This window comes from Mustela nivalis (genome assembly GCF_964662115.1).
Source record: "Mustela nivalis genome assembly, chromosome: 5".
In the NCBI taxonomy this organism is placed as follows: Eukaryota; Metazoa; Chordata; class Mammalia; order Carnivora; family Mustelidae; genus Mustela; species Mustela nivalis.
The window spans coordinates 30,487,565-30,514,015 of record NC_139024.1 but is presented as its reverse complement, the minus strand read 5'-3'; the positions used below and the strand labels follow the sequence as shown (position 1 = coordinate 30,514,015).

The 26,451-nt window shown below is 38.8% G+C and overlaps 1 protein-coding gene across 3 annotated transcripts in view; it reads right to left on the bottom strand.

Annotated features, from left to right (window-relative positions):
• SIM1 (SIM bHLH transcription factor 1) overlaps positions 1 to 26,451 on the bottom strand; it is a 70,662-nt gene that overhangs the window by 21,738 nt on the left and 22,473 nt on the right. For all 3 annotated transcript variants that reach the window (XM_082731871.1, XM_082731870.1, XM_082731872.1), the window contains one exon: positions 5,675 to 5,843. In XM_082731871.1, the coding sequence (XP_082587997.1) occupies positions 5,675 to 5,843 (169 nt within the window). The remainder of the gene's footprint in view (positions 1 to 5,674; positions 5,844 to 26,451) is intronic.

Genomic DNA, 26,451 nt, shown 5'->3' with positions numbered 1-26,451 from the left:
ATAGCAAAATAACATCCGACTATATTAAAGTAACCATGACTCCCTCCATAAAGACAGGTGAAAAATATTGCAGCAATCGTTAATAGGTAAGGTCTGAAAAATAGATTCTACAAGCTCAACATTTCTGATTCAACAGAACTATAAAAACAAGTTGCTATTTTCATGAACATAAATCCAGGAACAATAAAATACAACTGTCATAATGTATCCCCAGGCTTTAACAGTTTTGCCTTAATATAGAAAAGCACAATAACTCTGTGCAGAGTCTTCGGAAATCAACTATAATAGTGCCGATGACAATTTTTCCAAAACCATTCAAAAACAATTCTGTTTTAACCTTTCTTGTCCTGAGAAATGCATAGAGGTACAAAGGTGATTGAGTCATTCATTAAGTGGCTATAATATAATCAAGTCTAAAATCATTCCCAAGAGCATCTCATATCAGGAAGGGACCTGAAGGTTCACCTATTACTGCAAACTGGGTGTGACAGCAAATTACAATTTGTGCATGTCTCACATGTTCAAAGAAGGGTGCCTAAATAATTCCAAAAAGCAGTGTTACTATTTGCCATTCAGCAGACATCTTTGAGAGATTTCTAGATATGCCCAACGTATCATAGAGCAAAGAGCCTAATAAATAACACTGATAGAATCATTTAAATCACCATTTACATAACTAATAAGAGGAGCAAGATGTACCATGTGAGCTCAGCTTTGCTGTGGAAACTGCCTCTTGAAAATTCTAATGAGAAGAATTTGCACATTGAAGGCATTTAACCATGCAAATAACAGAAAAGTTTTTCTTTTTATTTTTGAGAAAAGGGGCAGATATATTCAAAACTAAACACAAAAGCTTGGGGCCCCTGAGTGGCTCAGTGGGTTAAAGCCTCTGCCTTTGGCTCCAGTCATGGTCTCAGGGTCCTGGGATTGAGGCTCACATCCAGCTCTCTGCTCAGCAGGGAGCCTGCTTCCTCCTCTCTTTCTCTCTCTCTCTCTGCCTACTTGTGATCTCTGTCAAATAAATAAATGAAATCTTTAAACACAAAAGCTTGGTCATTTAGGAACCAAAAATGCATTTATTATGGATCTATTAACCTATGAAGGAATAGACAGTACAAGTTTGTCATTGACTACAAAAAAATAAGCTTTAAAGTATAATTTCCAGGGGCGCCTGGGTGGCTCAGTGGGTTAAAACCTCTGCCTTTGACTCAGGTCATGATCCCAGGGTCCTGGGATCGAGCCCCACATCGGGCTCTCTCCTCAGCCAGGAGCGTGCTTCTCTCTCTCTATCTCTCCCTGCCTCTCTGTCTGTCAAATAATAAATAAAATCTTTAAAAGTATAATTTCAAGATAAAGCTTTAATGATCAAAATAACTCTATAAGGAGAATTGGTGCAAGCAGCCAAGGATAAAAAGGATTTCATCCATTCTTCTTCTCTAAGGTCTTTTACCTCTGTAGAGAACTTTAGTTCAGATCTTCACGATGCATGCCACGGCTCTTCACATGAGGAGTCTGCCTTGCTTCAACCACCTTAATGCCCTCATTTCCTGTTCAAAAACCTTTACTCGCTCTCCGCAAAACAAATTCGAAATTCCTTGGCCAGGCAGATACTTGGAACCAAACAACGTTTCCCAATGTATCATCCCTAGTCCTCAACCACAGGGACGAAAATCTTCCCCACTTGGCTCCAGTTCCAATCACAATGCGTCTCCGCCATTTCTTCATAATCTTGGTCTTCTGAAGTGTCCTCAGCCTTTCCTTACGGCTGTACACCTGAACCCAATTCTCAAAGCCAGGTCAGGCACAATGACTTCCCCAGTCACCCAGGCTACTGTCCCTGCAGCTGGTCCCACTCATAAAGCCCTTTGTGTTCACCATCTCTCTCCTATGCAGTACTGATTCTAAAGTGTAAATGATCATTTCAGCTGTCCTGTAAAGCTTAAGGACATTTCTTATACAACTTTTTTATATTCTAGCAACTTTCACCCAACCCCTACCCTCATTCACCACAATGGCCAGCAAAGCATCTTTCTAACGCAGGGGATCAGTGAGCATCTTCTGAGTCAAGGACACGTAATAGCAGTGATGCACGAAAATTAAAGGTTAAGTATAATATAAGGACAATTTGAAACAAATGGGACTTCTGAGTAGCTAATTTTTTTTCTTTAACATTTCTAAGGGTTTGGAATTCAAGATGATGCTACCCAATTGCTTTCTTCCAGAAGATACAGTGAGGAGTTTGCCCTAGATTTCATGCTTTGCCAATGTGCCCCCAGAGGGCCTTCTGCTCACCCCATGACAATTCCCTACAGATGCCTGTTCCCTCATCTGTCTATAGGAGTGGCTTCTTGAAAGCAAAGGCAGTGTGTTCCACTTCTGATCTCTACATATTAGTAGCCCATATAGTAGGAACTCAGTCAATGATTGACTTAGCACCACGATTGTCTAAAGTAAACACAATTAAAAAATAACCTTTACCACGCACATATATGTTAAGTAAACTTAATTCATGCCTGTGTGATTTCAAAGATTTTTTAATTATTATTTATTAATTTGACAGACAGATCACAAGTAAGCAGAGAGGCAGGCAGAGAGAGAGAGAGGAGGAGGAAGCAGGCTCCCCACTGAGCAGAGAGCCCAATGAGGGGCTTGATCCCAAGACCCTGGGATCACAACCTGAACCAAAGGCAGAGGCTTTAACCCACTGAGCCACCCAGGTGCCCCCTGTGTGATTTCAAATGAGACACAGAGCCAAGTTCTAAGGGCTACATATATATAAGTACTAGCCACAAAAATGGACATACAAACAGCAAGAGAAATCCTATATGGACACATGTGTGGGCATGTTCATGATCTTTATACACCCTAGAATATTTCCAGAAGAAATCGCAATTTCAGAGAGGGAAAATAAGGTAATAGAGGTGTTTTTTGTTTTTGTTTTTTTCTCCCTATGTTTCACTCTTCTGTATTATTATTTTTTTTTCTGGTACAAATGGTGTTTTTATTATAGCATGGGGACAGGACTCGTGGACGGAAAAGTCTGCACTGGGGTCATGAGGAGCAATTGATTATATAAGTTGGAGTTGAGGAAGGTAAAGAAAAAGGGAAGTTTCCGAAAGAATATTCATATGCTAAAGAAGATGCACAGGATCCTGGAGGCCTTACTATTGTCAAGCTAAGGCTGTTTTTCCCTTTTAGCAAAGCATGAACAGTGAGAGTGGAGCTTCCTAGAGCAATGTCTATTCTACCAGCCTCAAGTATTTGTCTGTGGGTTGCAGGTTATAAGGAAATACAATTTTATCTACATTTTTTTTCTTGCCTTTGTTCTCCACATCATTCCCCCTCTAAACAATTTTGACCCTTAAATCTTTAAGGTTCTTGAGAGCGGAAGGTCTTATCTTTTGTACCTTGTTCCTGCTAAATAGAGGCATAGAGATGTCCCTACCTATGGGTCAACCTTGGTAGGTTGGAGAATTTATATAGAGGAGTTACCAAAGGCAGAGGCAGCCAGTCCAAGGTAGACAATCTTCGGTATTTTTTTAAAACTAGGGAACATGTGGGGCATCTGGGTGGCTCAGTGGGTTAAAGCCTCTGCCTTCAGTTCAGATCATGATTCCAGGGTCCTGGGATTGAGCCCCTCCTCGGACTCCCTGCTCAGCAGGGAGCCTGTTTCTCCCATTCCCTCTGCTGCTTCCCTCTGCTCCTGCAAGCGTTTTCTCTCTCTCTCTCTCAAATAAATAAAATCTTCTAAAAAATTAAAATAAACTAGGAAACTTATATAACTTTCAAATTAACTCCTCCTCCACATATGACCACATGTACAAAGAGCAGTCTAATGGCAGTTACCACATTTTTTAAAAAATGAGTCATCTAGGGGTGCCTGGGGGGCTCAGTTGGTTAAATGTCCAACTTGTGATTTCAGCTCAGGTCATGATCTCAGTGTTGTGAGATTGAGCCCCACATTGGGGTCCATGCTGGGCATAGAGCACGCTTAAGATTCTCTCTCTCTCTGCCTTCCCCCCAACTCAAGCGTGTTCTCTCTCTTTTTCTCTGAAATCAATCAATCAATTAATCAATCTTTAAAAAATGAGCAGTCTACCATTAGAGCAAACTAATAGAAATTTTATATATTAGAGCTATGAATGAAAGAACAGAATTAGTGAGTTTGGGGAAGTCCAATTGGGAGATATTTTATGGCTTAATTTCTGTATAACAATAGATAAATGCCTTCTTAACATAGTATTTCCTAATTTAAATTCTTCTTTCATCTATGTGTTCAACATTCCTGTTTATTTAAGGATAAAATTACCCAAAGGCATAGTCGATACTTCCAAGTAATAAAAAGAGCAGTAAAATTTTTCCCCAAGGTACAAGATTGTAATAATAAAAGGTTCTCAGATGTTCAATAAAAAGAAGCAACTCCTCCTCCATGGTGACTTTAACTAAAATGTACTTTTTAAGTAAAGTGCTCAGTCCTCATAACAGAGGGTGTACACTGAAAACTGTCTAGGCATCACATATCAATTCCCTCCCTTTTGTCAGAGCAAAGAGATCTAACCTTCTGTGGGAGATTTTAAATTGTGTGACATAAATCTTTTGGGGCCATGATCTTCTCATCTTTATATACCAAGCTGCTAAAATAATCTAGCAAATAGTAGCTTCTTAGTAACCATGAGTTCAATGAATGACATTTCCTCACATAGTATACACATTTGTAGAAAACAGAGTAATATCGGTCTGATAAGTAAGGCCATAACAGTTTCTATAACCAGTAGATGGCCATGTTTAGTTTAAAAACTATATTTAAAACATAAATGCTAGAGACCACTTTGACAAAATAACTCCAAATCCAGTTTGGCTTTATATAAGCCTAGGAATCTTCTCCTGAGTTACTCGAGTGCTGTGGCACCTTAAGGAAAAGGATAGAGGTGAGATGGACCTAAGATTCGAGGAGTAGAGAATCCCCAATTCTATCCCACTTCTTCCAGGCCAGGAGACAGTTGTGCATGTATCTTGGTAGAGTCTAGTTTCTAAGATTGACTGATCAGAAAAATAATATTTTTCTTTCCAAGAGCACAGACTCATCCTTTGCCTTGCAGTATTACTAGAGTACCTCACCTGGGTCTCATCAGCTCACCACTTTGTCAAGATGAGAAGAGAGTTGCTTTTCCTACCATTCCTGCCATCTGGTAGATTCTACTTCCCTCCTTACCCAGATAGTCCTCACATGCACACATCTCATGACAAGACGCGGCCTTGATTCTTGGCCTCCATCTCTTCATTTTCCTCTACTTCGGTTCCTATCCTAAGAATCAATTTTACCATGTTAAGCTCTTGTTTTCCACATTTTGCTATGCCAGCTACATCTTTTCGGTCAGGATCAATCTCCTTGAAAAAACAGAGTTATGGTTCCAACTGCAACTGAGACTCTCACGATCTCCGTATAAAAGCAGCAAACCACAAGATCATTTCAAATTTTTACTAGCATAGTTATTTTAAAAGGAGAAGAGCGGAAGAAGGTAGTTTTAGAAAGCTTTACATGGAAGTTTTAAATTTATTACAACCAGATAATGAAATTCCAAGCTGTGTTAATACTTCCTCAACTTTGAGACCAAACCAAGGTACCCCCACACACAAACAAGAAAAGAAAGTTGCAAAATGGCAGTGCACCTACCTGAGGATATGGGGAAGTTCTGGATTTTGACTTTGAGCTGGAGAGCCTGGACTTGGCCCCCTTCCTGTTGTCAGTCATGGTAGGAGTGGAACTGCTGGTGTAGGAGAAGGCTGGTTTAGAGGCTGAGATCTGATCCAGGGAGAGCTGCAATCCTTTGTACTCTGTGTCCCTGTGGAGTGAGAGGACACAGCCCTGAATCTGCCACCACAGTAAATGGGTGCATGTGTTCTCTCCCCAGGAATGGCAGTAATCCATATTTGAAAAAAAAGCCAGCAAAAATGAGCCATATAACTGGTTGCCACAAACACCTTGATTATTTTAGAAATGCCTAACATTTAACTAATGTATACAGAGGTAGCTGCCCCATATACAACAGCCAAATTATATGATATACTCACGAAAAGGTCTTGATTTTAAAATACATTTTTGATTATAAGTAGAAAATAAATCCATAATTCAACTTCTCTGAGCTTTTGTGTCCTCATGGGTGAGGTATAGATTATAAAATCTACTCTAACAGATTTTCTGTGTAGGGTGAATTCAACAGACAACTGGCCATCTGATGCTATCTGATTATTGGCAAGAAGAATGTTAACTGTTCCAAGATCAATCATTGTGGTAAACATTCTTAGTATTTTTATAGCTAGCAAACCAGTGAAACTAGGCTTATAAGTAGTTAAAATTCCCTTTTAACAGGCTAACTAATTCAGTTACATTTGGGTACATTTTACCACCAGTTCTTTCCATTCCATCTTCAATAAATATTTATTAAGCTCCTAATATATACCAGGCTTTGTGCTATGTGGAGATGAAGAATGAGTAAGCAGCCTAGAGTCCTTGCCCTTCCACAGATTAGAATCTATTTCTAAGAAGACACGGTAAACAAATATGAAACCTAATAACTGCAGACTGCGATGTGAAGAGGATAAAGAGTATATCTTGGAGAGCTCATTACAAAGGTATGGCTTGAGGTATTTAGGGACTGAAGATGATAGGTTGCCCTGCCCACAGCTATCACCTCAGACCGCATCAGGAGAGAGAATCTTGACTGACTCCTCAGTTTCCACAAGAAGCTATCAACCCTTCCCACTGGCAGCCAAGATAAAATGTTTCATAGTCTTCTTTATGAGGACCCATGGGAGAACTCCCTTTCAGGTTCCAGAACTAGTTGGACTGCTCCTGGGAAACTGATTTGTCTCACAGACACCGTGAAGCATACAACCCATCATGTTTCCCCCATTCCACTGGAAGTCAAAAAGCTCTGAGCCCCAAATCTGATTTGTAACCTCTAATAAGTATACAAAAGACCTCAGGGCAGGCATTTTTGTGCAACACTGACTTCTTTTATTTTCCCTTTTATCTAATGGGTTCACTTTTCTAAAAAAAATTTACATGCATTTTTAATACTCTTTGGAATAAGGTAGGTATATTAAATGTAATAAACTAATAAAGTTCAAAATGTTAAAGTGATTGGTAGATTTCCAGAGATCAGCAAATATTCATTTACCTTCTCTTCCTTTTCCCTATTCTTCTACAGAGAGATCAGGCAAAGGCAAAGGAAAATTCAAGCAAGTGACGAGTGACAAGGAATAGAAATATATAGAATATACCTATATAGAAATATATATAGAGAGAAATATATATAAATATATAAATATATATATAGATAGAAATATCTATCTACCTATTATACCTGATAGAAATCAGCTAAAACAGGTTCAATAATAGCATGGCCACAAACTACAGTATAGTGGTATATGTCAGCAAATTACAATGACTTTATATCAAATAGTCCATTTACTCAGGGCAAGTTAAAAAAAAAATTATCCTACGCAAGCAAAAAAAATTAGAAGGTGGGCATGTGATATGTATTCCAGGCTTGGGAAGTTGAATCATACGACTGATGTGCTTTATTACTCTAATCATGTCTCTAAGGAAAACACACAACACAGACTCTTTGCACTTCTTGGTCAGAAATTCAGTTTCTAAATTGAAATTTAGAGATGTGGTTCCCACCTATTTTTCTGACAATATATGAAAATTTTCCTTCATCAGCTCTTCACTTCACCCAAAATTGTTCTCCCCAAACTAACCTTATACTTTCCTCTCTTCCTCCTCCAACACATACCTATAGAACTCCTCTAATAAAGAACTATCTTAAATCCTACTTGCCTCTGAAGGCCTTTCCAACTGCTAACCCCATTCATTCCTTCAATACACGTTTACTGAGTATCTCTGTGGAGGTCCTGGGGAGATATCAATGAACAGAAGGACTAAGTTGCTGTGCTCAGGAAGAAGACACCAAGGCCAGTTCCTGCAGCAAGTATGGAAGGGACCAGAAAATACCCTTTTCCTCCTCCAACCTTATTTTTCAAGCGATAATCTCTAATCATTCCTCGGGGTTCCAAGTTCCTAGAGGGCAAGAGTCAAGAGACGTTTTGCTATGTTCCAATGTCAACTGCATAATATTTCACACATCTGGAAGAGGAAGAAGATAAAGATGCAACTCAGACAGGACTCTTTTCCTCAGTGACTATTAATGACCAACAGCCCAACAATATATCTCTGTTAGAAAAGAACCTTCTGGGCTGTGAGTCTCTGACCATCTTCCCTGAGATCACATGCATGTGACAGTGAGCAAGGTGAGCTCTGACAGGAGGTACAGCTCCTATGCTTGGGCATCTCCTGTGTCAAGTGAGCGTTGGTCTATCCATTCAGTCTCTGCCTGAAAGGACCCAGACTGATAGCAAAAACCTTGCACCCCTGAAAATTTGGGGTATTACACAATAATTTAAAACACACTTTTAATGCAACATTTCAGCACAGAGACTTCATGGCAATAAGCAGAGAGCAAACAAGGATTCATTTCTCTCATATACACTATCAGGCACTGGAAGTATGCATCTCAACGACTGAAGAAGTCTTCCCTAAGTTTTTGCCTACAATGATAGAAATACTCCAGATAGGCTTAAATAAAAATTCAAAACAGATAAAGGATTTGAAATTCTACAGAGTCACATGAAAATGCTAAAAAATATAAGAAGAGTTATGCAAATACTTTTGATAAATAAAAATATCAATATTTTGCTGTTCATCTAAAAAGACCATAAAGAATCCACCAAAAATAACAAAAATATCATGAGGTCAGGTGGACCATGGTTTGAGCCACTTACTGTGTGACAACCCATCTAGACCTCAATTTCCTCTTTATAATTCATAGCAATGGATATGCTAAGGTTTAGAGAAATATTATATGGAAAGCTCATAGCACAGTGCCTAGGACATAGTAAATGCCCAACAAACAGTAAGTATTATTTCTTTACTTCCATACTTTGTGGTGCTTTTTGGCACCTGACTTCCCCAAAACAATAGTTCCGCTTTGGTAGTGATTATAATACACCTTATTACAAACATCTCCTCATGCCGTATTTCTTTCCTCTCTACCTCTAACTCACATTAATTTGTTCTGTTGCTTCTTAGTCTCTAAGCTCTATTGCAGTACGGCCAAAATACTCATGAAGGTAAGCTCTTTGCTGCTGAGTAAGCAAATGGGGTCTTGAGAGTAGCACAGACCTGATACACTGAGGAACTCAGCCTTCCTATTCCTCTAACAACTCAAAGATGTGTTAAGATGAAAAGCACAATAAAAAAATACCCACTTAAAGACATTTCAAGTACAGTTGATGTGCTGCCAAGAGCAGCTCTGAATGACAGATTCACTAAGAACAAAGCATTTGTTTTACTTTTAGAATTCTATTAAATTGGAGCATTTCATTTGTATAGATTAAAGGTCTAGATGCTGATGGGAATCACATTATGAGTTCCATGTCCCTCCTCCAAACCCAGACACTCCCCCCGCTCTCAGCAGTGAGGCACATTCTGGTATCTCTCCCTGTCTCTCTCTCTCTCTCACTCTCTTACACACACACACACACACACACACACACACACACACACACACACCATAGTTAGCAAAGCCGTTCAATGTTCTCCTGTGGAGCAAGACAAAATAAAATACTTGGGTGCACAACCCTGGGACTCTGGAATGAGTACAGTGAGGAATGAGACTTAGGTGACTTTAGTAAAGGAGGGACAGGACACAGCCCTACTCTACTTGTAAAGCTTTCCTGAAAAGTGCCACATAGACCATATTCAGGACTCCACAGGCTCCCCTCACGAGGGCAGCTCACGCTGTTCTCCAGGATACAATGGGCATATCAAAAGAGGAACTGTGGGCATATGCCCTTGGGCATATTTTTTCAAAATGGCTATTGATACCAATTTACATTTGTTTTTTGTTTTTTTTTTTTCTCCGTTGAGTGACTTGTACTAGATCTGCAGACATCCTCCGGTACCCTGGCTCCAAAAGCAATGTGAAATGGGTAATTTGCAATCACTAGGACTTGCAGCTTGTCAATCTCACTCATATTTGCACAGACCAAAGTAATCCTCTTATTCCATTATGGACAGTCAGAAATCATTCAATTTGAAGAATTAACCATCTGAGTCTACTCTAAACTTTATAATAGCCATGTACATATTTGGAATTACTCAAATTCCAATAGAATAAAAGGGGCCATTTTTGCATCATTGGCCTTCCTGGCCTTCAGCGATATGCCATGACCACTCACGAGGTAAGTGCCAACTTGCCATAGGGGACCTCAGTGTGATGCCCTTGCAAAGCAAACAAGAGGTCTCTCTTCACCATTAAGAGGTACTTTTAGCTTCAGAGAAATGCATTAATATAATTTCTATCATTTTGACTGGGAGACTGGTGTCCATGGCGCCAACAGCAGCATGACTATATTTGCCAACTTCAAGTGAGTTGCAGTGATTGTACAGATAAGGAATCAGCAGCATTTTCTCAGTTTGTGGTGAGTCAAGATTCTTCCCAAGAACCTTTCCTCTTCAACTCTGCCATCTCCTAGTGCATTTCCATTGTAGACAAGTGACTTTTTGCTGCTGTCATGTCACTTTTGAAGCTGGACATTCTGAAGTGTCTTTGCTGGCTTTATGTTATGTGGCTATTCTTAAAAGATGTTGCCAGATTTCCCAATTGAGCTATTTAAACAAAACAAAACAAAACAAAACAAAAAAAAAACCAGCTGAAGGTGATCAAATTACGGAGGAAAACGTGGAAACAGAGACATACAATTGATTTGGCTCCAAGGCGCTGACTACAATTAGCAGAGGATTGCATTAAAGTGTGATCAGATTAAGTTGGAACGACTGCGTCTTACACTAAACTTTTTAATTGGATTCTCGAATCACTGTCACACGAAGTGCATGACCTTCTTTATATTCTGGCAGAGTTACTGCCCGGCCACTGGGTAAACCTCTGCAGCAGAGAGACCTAGTTTATGTTTCATTTTCAGGCTCCCATGGAGCCCAGCAGAGAGAGCCGATAAGGAGGATTCCATACTGTGAGAGGCTCACAAATGAAGACATCTGCTGGGAAATTAGGCTAAGGCACCCTTGGAAATATAATAGTCTCATACTAATAAGTGGGTTTGTGTTTGCTCCTTGTGGTTTTCTCCATTTGCTCTGGTGATTTCAGTAGTTCCCCGAAAGTCTTTGGTTTTACATAGACTCTCTGCCTAGAAACATCTTTCTCCTCTATTTTGTAGGTCTCCTCCAACATGCTATGGACAGGATGGCACGACAAGAGGGAGGGATGGTTTAGGCACAAAATCTACCCTCACACTGTAATTTCAAGAAGGAAAGACAGGGGGTGTAAATAAGAGGCAAATAATAATTAAGAAGCAGTAAAAACCTGTAATAGTTTGGTGAGATGGAGCAAAGTCAACCATCCTCACAACAGAGATTATGGAAAACCTCTGCACAAACCCATGACAACAAGTTGAAATATAGCTAAGTCCAGACCCGCCACAACATGCATCTGTACCATTCCCTGTTCATGGACCGGAAGAATAAACATTGTTTCTTTACCTACAGAGGCCACAGTGATTTCCTGCTTCCTCCCTCAGCGCCTACGCCGGCCAAGGTCTCTAACGCTCACACGGTCTCTAACGCACATCTAGTTCCTGTCACACAGTGTGGCAAATAGTGTATCAGACAACAATCTCTTAAATTCTTTCTCTTATCATACTCTCCGTTTACTGTCTAGTGCCATATCTTACAGAGAGCAGATGCTCTCTCGCAACTGATTAACAAAATAATTCTCAATGCAATAAACTTTTATTTATCTTAAATCCAAATGACCAAAATTTTTAAAAACTGGCAAATCTTTCTACATAAGCAAGAAAAAAATACCTACTAAGTAAGTAAGTTTATGTGAGGGATTTTTAAACTCCAAGATTATAAATAATAATGATCATCCTGATATTCTGTGAGATCCTAAATTAAAGAAACAAATCATGCTATTGTTTTGGCATTATGCAGATTAAGAAAATGCACTGATTTTTTGGTCAAGTTGTGGTTCAGGCATGGCATATGTGATACTTAAACTAAAATGCTAAATTGGTTTTATCTTCAACCATTTATTTGGAACTATTACAACTGTACTGAAGGGGTGTGGAGGAATAGTACTTTAAACCCCCAGAGAAATAACGTCTACAAATTGATAATACAATATCTCTGAAATAGAAAAATATGAAAACGATGTAAACAATCTACAAATTGCTGAGGAACAATTTTTTTAAACTTTAGCTCACTTGTAAAAATCTATATGAATTAAGGCAGCTTTCAGATTTTTTGTCACTTCTCTCTCTCAAATCGACAAAGATTTTATTTTAATGACACTAAAATCTCAATGAAGACAAGGTGAAGTAAAGGAGCATTCTTATATACTAATGCTAAAAAGAGTAAACCATAAGTGTTTATCAAGAATCTTAAGAATAGGGCACCTGGGTGGCTCAGTTGTTAAACGTCTGCCTTTGGCTCAGGTCATGATCCCAGGGCTCTGGGATCCAGCCCTGTATTGGGTTCTCTGCTCCATGAGAAGCCTGCTTCACCAACTGCCACTCCCCCTGCTTGTGTTCCCCCTCTTACTGTGTCTCTGTCTCTCCATCAAATAAGTAAATAAAATCTTTAAAAAAAAAAAAAAAGAGTCTTAAGAATGTTCATTTCTTAAATCCAGTAATTCAACTTCTAGGAATATATCTTATGAAAATAGTCAGAGATAAGCATCAAAAGTCTATATACAAGGGTACTTAGCATAATTTCTTATATTTAATTGTAAATAAGTAAATAAAAAGCAACAATAGAACCATTACTTAATTATGGTCTACCCATGTGATAAGATATTATGCAGGCATCAATTTTTGTTATTCTAATGATGCGAAAAATACCAATGATAAAGTGAAAAATTATCTCTTTTTAAGTTAACATGTACCAATATGCATGTATTTACATACACATAGGGTGAAACAAAAAAATCAAAATGTTAACAGTGACTATCTGGAAAATAGGTTAAAGATGTTATTTACCTTCCCTTTATACCTCTCCGTATTATCTTCATTCTTTCTATAATAAATATGTATCATTTTCATAATCAAAAAAGAGTTCATGAAAAAGAAACTCTAATTGAGGCAAACCAGGCACTCCCACCTCGTATTGAAATGGTTCCCCAATTATTCTTCCTTGTATTTCCAGGATTTCTTCGTTGTGAGTAATATTAAATTATGGGAGGAACAACACCACAGGTTCTTCTCCCACAGGTTCAGCTTCTCATGAACACCATTTATAATTTTAAAATGTCCAAATGTCCATATGCTCTCTCAGTGCCTATACATTTCACTTACTTTCTGATCTATTTTCCACCCTTCCTACCTTACAGAATTATCTGTCTCTGAAGACCTTCATGTGAACTCTATGACTCTATGTTTCCTTCTTTGGAGAATATAACCTAAATTATTGCTTATAATTGAAAAAAAAAGAAAGTCTTGCCATGTAGTTTCTTAAAAAAGTTCAGCTTCCTGTGAGTTATAGATGGCATATTTATCATGGTTTAAATGAAGTAAACCCTACTTTGAGGACCACATTTTTTGTTCTGAAAAACTTAATTTTTTATGCTCAGAAATCTATTCTACATCTAGAGCTAGTGAAGTTTAGGTGTACTATATCCTACAGAACTAAGTTCCAAATTCTATTGATCTTACAGCTTTTTTGTTTCTTATTTTCTCCAAGTTGGGCCAGGGTTGAGGGGCAGGTAGGGAGGTATTGGTCCTTTAAAGTTAGATCCAAACAATTCAGTGCAAAATGTGCTGTCTCTTTTACCAAAGGCATAAATTTTAAAATGCCAGTCTCCTTTTCTATAATCAACACCACTAATTTTAGCCCTCTTCTGGGGAGGCGGGGGGCCAAATACAAAGAAAGAAAATACTAATACCAGCCGAGTTTTTCTTACTTTTAAAAATGTTCCCAAATAGAAAATAAGACGCATACAAGGTATTCTGGCCCCAGCTTTCCACGTCTTTCCATTCCTCCTTCCCACCCTCTGTGCCCATCCCCCTCACCTTCACTGTCCTTTTACTAAACTGACGCTTTTCAAGTGTGTGTTTCCTTTAGAATTTTGTCAATACCTAAGATAGAGAAGTAATAGGGGAACCCACCACCTAACAACTTATATTTCGTTGAGGTTCTATTCTCCACAGGAATAGCTTTCTCACCCACTTCTGACCCTTACAAAGGTCCTTCCTAAACCCTATAACTAACCCCCTGGCAGAAAGAGTAAAAAGAGCACACCTCCTATTTTCAACTTCACACAAACTCCTGGAACAGAAAAAGTCCTTGTGATCCCAAAGAAATAATCTTCCACAACACTGGGAAATTTGCATTCTATATTCAAGACCAGAGGGTCCCCAACTCCCCACACTTTATGGAGAGACCCCACAAGGCTAAATCTCATGGCACCATTGAGAGCTCTGCCCTTTTCTGCACAGCACAAAGGAACTGGCATGTCTGTAGATAAAAGAAAAGCAGAACCTTAGGCTTTGAACTCCTCAGGAAAAGACACAGCAAAAATGATGGCATGATGCGATGTTTTCAAATGCACAAATCTTCATTTGTTTAACTTAAATATTTTAAAATATGTCCTATAGCATTTATTCTTGATTAAACCTCTTCTAGGTAGTTAATCATTAATGGTTTCTTTACAGTTGCTGTGCAAACAGTTCATTCATACCTATGACATATCAAATCTCACAGACGTGTTCTTTAATTGGATTCATTTATTTCTAATCTCCCTAAGCCCTTACTACTGTAATGCTTGACTAAATATACATAAAACTCTATTATTTAAATTGCTAAAATAAATTTGAGGTGTATTTTATGAATAAAAATTCACAATTCAATGAATGTTCTGCCATTATTATTATTATTATTATTATTATTATTATATGTCTTGCTGATGAGGTATTATTTAAAATTGTCTGGTAGTGTTTAAACAACTTTAATCAGGGACGCCTGGGTGGCTCAGTTCGATGAGCAGTTGACTCTTGATTTCAATGCAGGTCATGATCTCAGGGTCCCAAGTCAAGCCCCAGGAACACCCTGCAAGGGGCTCCAGTCTCTGTGGGGACTCTGCTTGAGGATTCTGTCTCCCTCTCTCCTTACCCCTCCCCCCTTCTTGTACATTCTCTCTCTCTCTGTAAAATAAATAAATCTTACATTGGGGAAGGTATGTGCTATGGTGAGTGCTGTGAAATGTGTAAGCCTGATAATTCACAGACCTATACCCCTGGGACAGATAATGTTAATAAAAATAATTTAAATAAATAAGTCTTTAAAAAATAAACAACTTTAAACGAAATAAGTGTTCAAACAAAATAAGTTGTGAATTATCTCTAGAGATTTTGGATCGCCCACCAAAATGCCCAAATTTTCATTGCCTTCATATTTGGACTCAGAGAGCTTATATAATACTACACAGACTATATAGTTATCCATAGAGTTCGTTACCAGAGATACAATAGGCATCTGCCTTCATTTATGAATTGTAGGGCTTGAGAAGTTTCCCTGGCCCCCACAAAGAAGTCTCAAGAATGGCCCATTGTTTTATGCCTAAAATCTACTGTTAGATATTTACCTCTTTGCCTTTAGACAGAGAGCTCAGAAAAGGTTAAAAGAGTCAAGTCTCATCTATGATTTTTCATTGGTTCCATTTACCGACTACTTTCTTTACAGCAGTAGTTCTCAAACTTCATGCACCAGAAGCCCCTGAAGAGTTCCTTCAAACTCAGCTCGCTGAGCCCCACCCCTTAGAGTTTCTTATTTGTAGGTCTAGGGTGGAGCCCGCAATTTGCATGTTTAACAAGCTCCTGGGGGGTGCCCATGCTGCCAGTCAGGGGGTGCCCATGTGCCCATAAAACTGGGGCAGTTGTTATATGGGATAAGAAAAACAAAAGAAATCAGATAAAAGTCCCACAGAGAAGATGGAAAACCACTGTAAAGGGAGGGGACACTCGAAAGACAAACTTCACGCCTTCCCCAGGGCCCAGCCTTACTGCGCATCTCACCAGACTGTTCCCACCCCATCCCTGTTTGCTTCCTTTCAGCCTCCTCTGGGGACACTACCTGCTCCTGCAGATCCCACAACACTGGAGAGCTACAGGGCTTGGACTTCAGGCTGCGTCTCAGTTACAGCTCACTCTCCAGGGATCTCATGCTCTCTTGCTGGCTTTAAATCTTACACATTGATGACCAACCCCCTTCTCCAGCCAGACCTCCCCGCTCCACGGCACCCAGATCCAACTGCCTGCCTGACATCGCCACTCAAATGAATGACAGGCATCTCTAAATAGGCCCCCACACAACTCTTGCTTGTTGCCTCTGTCTGTGAATCTGCTCCTTCCCACCATTCACCCAAGCTGCTCAGGCTAAAAACATAGATGCTGTCCTTGACTCCTTATTTTTTTTCCCAACTTCTATATAGTTTATCTGTAAATCCCATTTGTCTACCTTCAACACATCCCAAATCTGACCCTCCATCACTACCTCCCTCTTTCAAGCCATCATCTTCCCTCACCAAGGCAATGGCAATCATTTCCCAACTAGTCTCCCTCTCTCTACCCTCCACTTTTCCCAAAGCTTATTTGCCACATCAGCCAGGTGACCTTTTCATAGTTTAAATTAGTTCATGCCATGCCATGCCTCTGCTCAAAACTCCAGTGACTTCCCAAAGCCTTTAAGACCCAGCATGGTCTGACCCTGCCTATTCTAACATCAACTTCTTATGCCCCTCCCCTCCCTTTCCCTGCTCCAGCTACAGTGACCTCATTCATTGACTTACTCACCTAGCTGGTTTCTACCCCAGGGCTTTTGCATTTGCTTCCCACGGCTGAGAATGCCCTTCTTACTGGTATCAGCATGGCTACCTCCTTCCCTTCTTTCAGGAGTCTTCAGAGAGGCCTTCTCTACCACCACCATCTCCTTGTCCTGCCTAATTCTTTCATTTCCTGACATTATAGGACATATTTATTTGTTTATTAGTACTATCTGTTTCTTCCTACTAAAATTTATCCTCCATGAGGGTAGGGACCGTGTCAGTCTTGGTCACACTACAACCCTCCTATAGACCTTAGCACCCATAGGGCACTGGGGAAAGACTTGCTGTGTGAATGCAAGAACTGTCCCATTTGCTAAAGGAAGGACTACACTCTACAACACTTCTTATCATCCTCTTAATCATAACAACAAAAATTCAGCTAATGCTAATGATAGAGATTTGTTCATAATGGAGGTCCTATTGAGTCAACTGGGAAGAGACACAAATAGAAAAGAGATGATAACATAGCATACCTAAATATTTCCCCCTGATTTTCAATTAGCCCTCACAATAAAATGTTACCCTGCATTTTGTTATTTCTTTAACTGCTGTAATTGGAGGGATGAAATTGACACTCACTCTGCCCTTTGCTTTGTGGGCTTCATCTTTCCAGCATTCCTGAGCTGGAATCCTGCAGGGTTCCATTACCCAAATCCAGCACAACAAATGCTTCACTTTGCCAGGACTACAGTAAAATTTCAACAGCTAATAGAAATGCTTTGTCTTTCAACAGTCTTAGCCTCTGAACAGCTTATAAAAATTAAAATGAAAAAACTTGTGTTTCATTTGGTTTGTGTCAAAAAAAAAAAAACAAAAACCCTGCTCTTTTCCTGTCATCTATTTGGACACCAATATCAATTAATGGGAGTGTCGAAAGAAGTAAATCTCATGGGTTCTTACCTTCAGCCACCGAAACACTTTATAGTCATCACGAGTGCAGACAGTAAAATGAATGACTGAGGAACAGCACCAAGCTACAAACCCCTAAAAATGCTCAGAACCAGGGATTCTATTTTTGTAATGGTTTTCAGTAGGAGGAGGCAAGAGACAGCACATTCTCAGATTGTATTACCAGAAAATGTTGCTATTCTCAGAGAGATGTAAAAAGTGGCAAGGGACTTGGGTTTAAAAGTACAAACATAGAGAGAATCCCACCTTAATGGGGACCATTATGACATCCAGTTCAATATAATGAGGCTATTTCCACGATCTGGCCAGCAGCCCATATTAGCACGGCTTTACTGATGTGGATACAACAAATTCTGTTTGAACAAGAAATCCCCAGGAAAAAGAGAAAGAGAGAGAGAGATCCTTTCACGGTCTCTATCCATTTAACAATCAATCAAAGGGAAAATATCATTCCAGTAAAGACAGCAAGGCCCATTTGAGTCCTGGTAAAATATTAGATGTTCCAAATAAAATAGTGTTCTCTGGGTATGTGTTGCTGTTCTGTGGAAAGGTCATAACTATTGATGCCTAAACTGGCGAAGGGGACGTAGGGTCCGACCCAGGGGTTAAGCACATGGCGTGGTAGCTGACTGGGTTCTGAGTACATCAAAACTTCTGTGAAGCTATTAGGTCACTTGGTGGAGACCCCATATTGGACTCTTTTAGTGAACTATCCACAGACTTTTGCAAAAGCTCTTCAAAGTGTCTTATTACTTCCCAAATATTAGGTGGAATCATACGAAACTGCCAATATTAGACCGCTTTAAATGTAAAGAAATAGCAATTACATATGGTCCACCTTTTTTTTTTTAAAGATTTATTTATTTATTTATTTGACAGACAGAGATCACAAATAGGCAGAGAGGCAGGCAGAGAGAGAGAGGGAAGCAGGCTCCATGCTGAGCAGAGAGCTCGATGCGGGGCTCTATCCCAGGACCCTGGGATCATGACCTGAGCTGAAGGGAGAGGCTTTAACCCACTGAGCCACCCAGGCGCCCCTCATATGGTCCACCTTAGTACAAGGTTACCAACTTAAACACATGCCAAAGAGGAAATCAGGTGGGCCCTGGAGTCCTGTCTCTGGGTTAGCATGTCGACTCAGTAGCTGTGTTGTGTTGGCTAAGTTACTTGGCTTCTCTGAGCCTCTGGCGTAAAGCAGCAGCCTCCTGAATGTAAGTCCTTCTTACCCCCTGATCTTTCTAAGTATGACAACAAACAGAGCATCTTCCCACCCCTCCTTCGCTTGCAGCTGACAATCACATAGTCTTTCCAGGGCAGGGCAGCAATGCTTGGGAATTACCCCTTACAAAAGGAAAGTTAAAAATATTACAAAGACCTAAGATTATTAGAAACTTTTTTTAATGTAATAAATCTGCAAAGACTATTTTGACTCTAATGTGATTCTTCCATTTAAAACTCAGTAAGATTCCTAATCCTATTAGGAGTCAACCCCACAAAATACTAAAAACTCCATTCAAAGCAGAACAAAAAACAGCTCAATATCATTGCAACAGGTTAAAAATCAGCTTGGCACACACACCTGCTCTCTCGGCCTGACAAAATGAGATACTCAGGATCCACCTTAGGCAACAGTGTTTTTGTCGGAGTTGAGATGGACTCCCTACCCTGCAACCAATCAAGATCTCCCTTGAAGGCACTCATGCACAGCCCTCCCCAGGGGCTCAGCCCCTCTCACTGCCTCCACTCCCTCCCCACCATCTAACCAAGGGGAGTCTGACCACTCCTCCAAGCTTATTCCCCAGGTGACCTTAACAGTGCCAAGGCATTTGGGGCTTTCTTCTAATTGTGAATGGAAGTGCTTCCCTCACTCCAGGAACGAATCCATCCTCAGCAAGCCTATAGGGAAATTAAGCTGGAATAGACCTTGTACTTGTGCTTATTTCTTTTAACAGCAGGTACTGTCTCATTCATTTTGATATCCCCAGAACTTGGCACAATGCCTGGCACATAATAGGTGCTCAAGAAAACATTTATGAATGCTTAAAAGCTTACTAGTCCTAATCATCTGAAGTAGGATCTAACAATCCATTCCAGATGGATCAGCACGATTGGGGATTTCTCATTCTTGGGCAACACTCTGCCTTCCTAAGACTCACGCTTTCCCTCCTTCAGCCCAAAGGATCACAGGCATTTATTTTGTGTTTACTGGCAAGCCAAAAATTATTTTATTTAATTTCGCTGAAGCAACCACCCTAATAATTCATATTTACTTGATGTTACTCTGTGTCAGGCGCAGAGCCAAGAACCTCACACTTTTTCTCATTTAATGTTCACAGTGACCCTATGAACTAGATATTATTATTATTACCCACATTTTACAGGTTAAAAAATTAACAAGACAAAAAAGTTAAGCAATTTGCTCACAGTCACAGAGATAGCCAATAGCAGCACTGGAATTTGAATAAGCAATAGACCCATAACCCAAGCTCTTAACTACTAAGCTATGTTGCATAATACAGTAGAGATAGCTCATTTCATAATATGTTTTGCAAGTACCTTGTAAAACATATTACAAGTACCTTGTAAAATATCCCTACGGTTATCAGGGTTAAAACGTTCTAAAAAGCCTAGGATTTAGACTGCATCATATTCTAATAACATTATGATTATGATGTCAAACACAGGACAGAGGAGGCCTTCTGGCCCTGCAAATCTGGGACGAAAGAATCAGGTTCTTTGCACCTCTCTCTCATCCATTCTGCGGATGTTCATTGTCCTAATGTATACCTCACATTTTGTTCTACAAATGATTTTTAAAATATGACCATTATACATGTGGCAATACTGTATATTTGTTTCAATATGATTCCACTTTCCATTCAGAATACTGACATCTCTTAAAATGTTAAAAGCTGTGTTATATGCCTGTATATATACAGGCATATATATACGTATGCTAGACATACACACACACACACACACACACACTAGACACTAGTGTATGTGTCTACACACACATACAGTATTACTAAGGCTGGGTGAACATGTTCAAAATATATGCTAGCACTAATTTGAGAAAAGTAAGAGGCTTAGAGAAAAGAGTTTCCAATCCAGATGAAACATATTCAGTTCCAACAAAAAAGTTGAGGGCAAAAAGGTAAGAGGAGGAAAGAAAACCCAGCACAGATAAGAACAGTGAGACAAGCACTGAAGCTAATTTGAAGAGTAATAATACTAATTGTGCTATAACATTCATGGAAAAAAGAACAGTGAGACAAAGATGCGTATGTCACCGTTCCATCTCAAAAGACCGCACCTCTCCTTCCGCCCCTACTTTCTACTCCTCCCCTGGTAGCTCCACCATTCAAGCTTCTCTGAATTCTGTGCTCTCAACAAATAGCCCAAGGGTATCCTTTCCAACTGTACTAATCTGAGTTCTTAAATACTTAAATGGAACTCTTCTACTTTTCCAACTAAACTGTAAACTCCTCAAGAGATGCTAAGACCTCTGCTTCGTATATTCATGCAACAAATCATTGCACTCTGGCATACTCTCTGAAACACTTGATTTATCCAAACCCAGGCCATACAGATTAAAGGAAACCATCAAAAAGGCCAGTACTGCATGTTTTAATCACTTTAAATTATAACTACTGACATTGGTAAAGTTGGCAAATATTGGTTCCAACTAAATTAACTTTAGAAATTTGATAAAAGCTAGGTTCCGAGAACCTTCTTTTTCCCTGTAATGCACCTTCCATTTTGCCTGGGACAAATAAGGTGCTCAATAAATATTGGCTTCCTTCCCTCCAAGCACAAAGCTCAGCTCCCTGTAGAATACATAACGACAGCAATGAAAAACAGGGTGAGTTTAACCAAACTATAGAAACCATCACCCACAAAGAGCGCAACACTTGGAGATGTGTGTCTTGAGGAACTGGGGAGGGGAAGGAAGATAAACACTTATATTTGTGAATTTGAAGATATAGCAATTCAAGTTAAAAAGGGAACCACTCTTCCCTTTTCAAACTTTTTCAGCTGACATCACATAATTGGCAAGAGCTGATAACAACAGTTATTTTGAGCATCTGCTTTCTGCCAGGTTCTGTGCTGTATATATACATTATTTTATTTAATTTTCCTCAGTCCTTAAAAGGTGAGTAAAAATATCCCCATTGCACGGATGTGGAAAATGAGGCTCAAAGAAGTAGAGCTGTGCTCAGAGTCTCGTAGCTATAACGCAGCAAAGCATATTCAAACCCAGATACATCTGAAACCAAAGCCCATGCCTTTCCCTTGCAGGTTGCTTCCAATGATACTGTGGGATTTTATAAAAACAAAATCACAATCCAACTGCAATATAACCTCCCAGAGTAAAAGTCACAGATGGTAAACAGATGGTCCAGCCTCGGCCAGACCCTAAGCATTGTCAATGCCCCATAAAAGTAAGTTCTCTTCTCACCACCCCCCTTGCCCTGCCATCACCATGGACCACCTTTCTCACCCCTGCCAGCTCCCTAGACCTCAGAATGCCTGAGGCAGGAGAAGGAAGTGGAGAAGTTACCCCCTCAAACAAGACAGAACGGAATTCCAGAATGAAATTCCTCTACCGATAAGCACTCAGACATTTCCAGGTTTCATCTAAACTCTAACCAATCCTTTCTGCAGGACTACTGAGGCATAGACACTGGCACTTCAACCCAGATGAATTTTCTATCACTACCTGCTCACCTGGAAAGATGCCACAAGCCCGTGAGAACAAACAGGAAAGCATTGGATACATGGAAATAAGTAACAACCTCTTACTAAATCATCAAGACATGCATAATCCACCCACACACACACACACACATACATACACACACCTTGAATCAACGTAACAGTGTTCACGAAACAAACTGTGAAGTCAGACAAATGAAGTCAGAAGATGAAAACATACTTCTCAGGAGTTCCAGGAAAGCTTCATTTGCATTTGTCCATTTGCAATCACATGTATATCCCTGCCTTCAGGAAGTTAATGACCATGTTGTTCCATGATAAGAAGCAACTGTCAGAACGCAACAGCCAGAGAAGAGTGGTCAGGCTGGTCATTTAGCACATACCAAGGGCCTCCCCATAGGAATCTTTTAAAGAAGAAGTCCTGTGACTCAGCGCCCTCCAGGTCAGGCAGGGCAAGAACAAAGAAAGGAATGGAGGCCAGAGAAGCCTGGGGAGACGGAAGCAGCCCAGTAGCAGCATTGCCAAAGGGCCAAGAATGACTCACTTATGCTGGGAGGCTCTGTCTGCATCCCAAGCCTCCCTCCACCAACAGAATCCCCAGGAGACACCATTTTCTGCCATTTTCCCTCAAAATTTTAAATATATATATATATATATATATACACACACTACTTTTTAAAAATATATATTTTATTTATTTATTTAACAGATCACAAGTAGGTGGGGGGGGGGCATGAGGGGGAGGCGGGGTGAGGAACAGGCTCCCTGCAGAGCAGAGAGTCTGATGTGGGGCTCAATCCCAGGATGGTGGGATCATGACCTGAGCTAAAGGCAGAGGCTTTAATCCACTGAGCCATCCAGGAACCTCAAAAGCAAAACACTATTTAGGAAATACCCCATTACCATGGGAGGTCATTTGTGTCTCCTCTGATGAAAAGGATGATTTAGCTTGCCAATCCACTGACGTTTGTTTTAACACATTTAACAAAAACATAAAATATTAAGTCTGGTTGCAGAAATGAAATACTTAGGAATAGCAAGAATGTATCTATGTAAACTAAAGGCAAGGAACTCAGGGAGAAATTGAAATTTTTGCAGGCCACATTTTTTTCTTATAAAATGAAAATGTCCTTAGTGAGACAGGGGGGAAAAGATATATTTTTAATTGAATGTGACTGAGAAAAGAGCATTGCTAAATTTAAACCACTATATTGTCAATATCTGTACATATTTATGAAGCAGCAACAGAGAAACAGCTTTTTAATTTTCTATCATGAGATCAGATGAAAGCTTATCTGGAAGGTGGGTGGGCTGAACACAGGCCTCACCCATTTAAATCCATCCCTCTCTACCAGATATTTTCTCCCCTGCAACTACCTCTGCCCACCACCTTCATACAGAGAAACCTGGCATACAGTAGGAGTCAATACCCCAGGCTTTAATCCTGGCTTCCCCACTTATTGGCATATCTGATGTCAGTTTCCTCACCTAGAAAATCCCTGCCCTCACCCTCATACAGAGCTATCAAAGGAGCAAACTAGGTAATGAATGTGACAGTTCTTTGAAAGAAATACTCAGCTTTTGTAATTATGCTATATTCAGCATTTGTAATAATAATAATAATACAAAATTCATACATAAATGATGAATTCAAAACTAAATACAGATCATTTTGATTAAAAAATTACAATAAGTAGAAAGGATATGACGGATAACATTATTTAAGTGAGTACTGGTGGTATGAACTATAAAACAGACTAAATCCCCGAGCACTTTCTTTTAATAAAGTGTTTTAGTAGTTATAAAATCACTATTAATTACTATTAATAGTTTTTACTGTTAAAAATTACCATTTATACAAATGTGTCTTCAATTCATTTCTGTAATCACTTACTTAAAAGATCATTTAAAAAGGACAACTGGGGCTTTGATGTTCAATATTATTATAATAAAGATTAAACACAATTAAGGATCAATCTAATTTACGGGTATACATTAGAGCATGATTATTATTTTTAATGATCAAAAAATTAAATCTAAGCAACAAGTGCTCCACAAATCCAAAGCATGAGAGTAAATTATTTTATATTTTGCTATGGCTTGTTAAGTCAAAAGGCACTTCATTTGACATTATTTATAATATAAAAAATGGTTTTGTTAACCAGAGAAATAAAATCTATTTCTATAACTTTATATATTATTGGTCAAGTTTTTAAAAAGCATTTTCTAAACTTTCCTAGTAGTAATAACAATTTAAATTAATAAAAAAATAATTTTTAATTTAAATGTCAAACTTCACTCAGCACTATTAATACACTTGAAAGAGCAAACTAACATGAACATATTTTAACATCTGCTGCCTTGTGATAAATTTATACATAAGGCTTTATAGTCACAGAATATGTTAATACTTAAAGACCCTTTTTAAATGTGGTAACTAAAAAGATAAAATATTTTTTAAATAAATGAATAAATAAATGTGGGAACTACAGATGTTTTATAAAAAGAAAAGCAAAATACACTAAAATACACTAGCATATTGGACCTGCAATAATTACAATGTAGAGACCCTTTTTTTTTTTTCTTTTACATGAAGGAAGTTATGTCTCCTTTGGCATTTTGCCCAAACTTTTCTATAAATGCAAAGGATTACTTAGCAGGTAGTGTTGCATAGACCACTAATTCAAATTGTCTATTTGTTCTGCTTTTTATAACACTGAAATAGAAATTTTAACATAGAAAATTCCTATGTGTTCGATGAATCACTCTAAAGCAGTTTGTGAGATTTTCCACTAAAACAACGTTCAATCCTAAACTTAGGATATAAGCAGAGAAGCCTCCCTCACCAACAAAAAATGGTTAAAGATATTAAGTCTGTGATTCCCAAGTTACCAAAATAACTCTCAAAATCTCTCTCTTTTACTTTCCAGAGAACAATGTCAGAATTGTATTAACTTATAATTCTCACTAGAAGTCTAATTTAAAATACACTAGCATTTATAACTATATCTCACGGAAGTCCCCTCACAAAACACCAACTATCAGTCAACCTACTGAGGTCATATATCAGTGAGTACTTGATGAATGTCAGTGACAGATTGTTTTTAATGGCATCAGTAAACTAGATCTCATGATCATTTTTGTAACCTTCTACACACATGTGCCGCTATAAATGGTACAGTGACTATGTAAGAGGATGTTATTTAAGATGAAGAATCATGATGTCTGTGGCTTACTTTGAAATAATTTAGTGGAAAAAAATGCACATACAGATAGACGTACATATAGATAGAAAAGGAGATAAAACAAAAATTGGCTTATATTATAGACGATGTGTGGGTATTCACTGTACTCATCTCTCAATTTTTCTGTATGTTTGAAAAATTGATGTCCTTAAACATTTTAAAATGCGATTTTTATACTTCTACGATTTATCCTTAAAAGTAGATTTTTAAAGTTTTATCTTTATAACATATGAAGTTTAATAACCTAAAAAGAATCAAGATTCTTCTTAATTTTTCTAGAAATTACTTTTCATAGTTTATTGGGTGTTCTACAATTTCAATTTTCTTCACATTGAGTACTAATGTTTTCCATCTGAACTGGCTATGAATATTTAGTACTACTAATTAAACAAACCCAAGGAAATATGAATTTAAGAAAATTACTCAGTTTTTACACAGAATTCCTTATACTCTTCATACTTGTCTGGACTTTCCCCAACATTCAGTGTTACTAGACAGTATCTCCATTCATCTACCCTCCTGAAAATAATCAGGGAGAGTGGCCTGTCCTACTGAACACTTATTTCAAAGCCTATGGGCACTCAAGACCTGTAAGAATGATTTTTTTTTTCCAATGT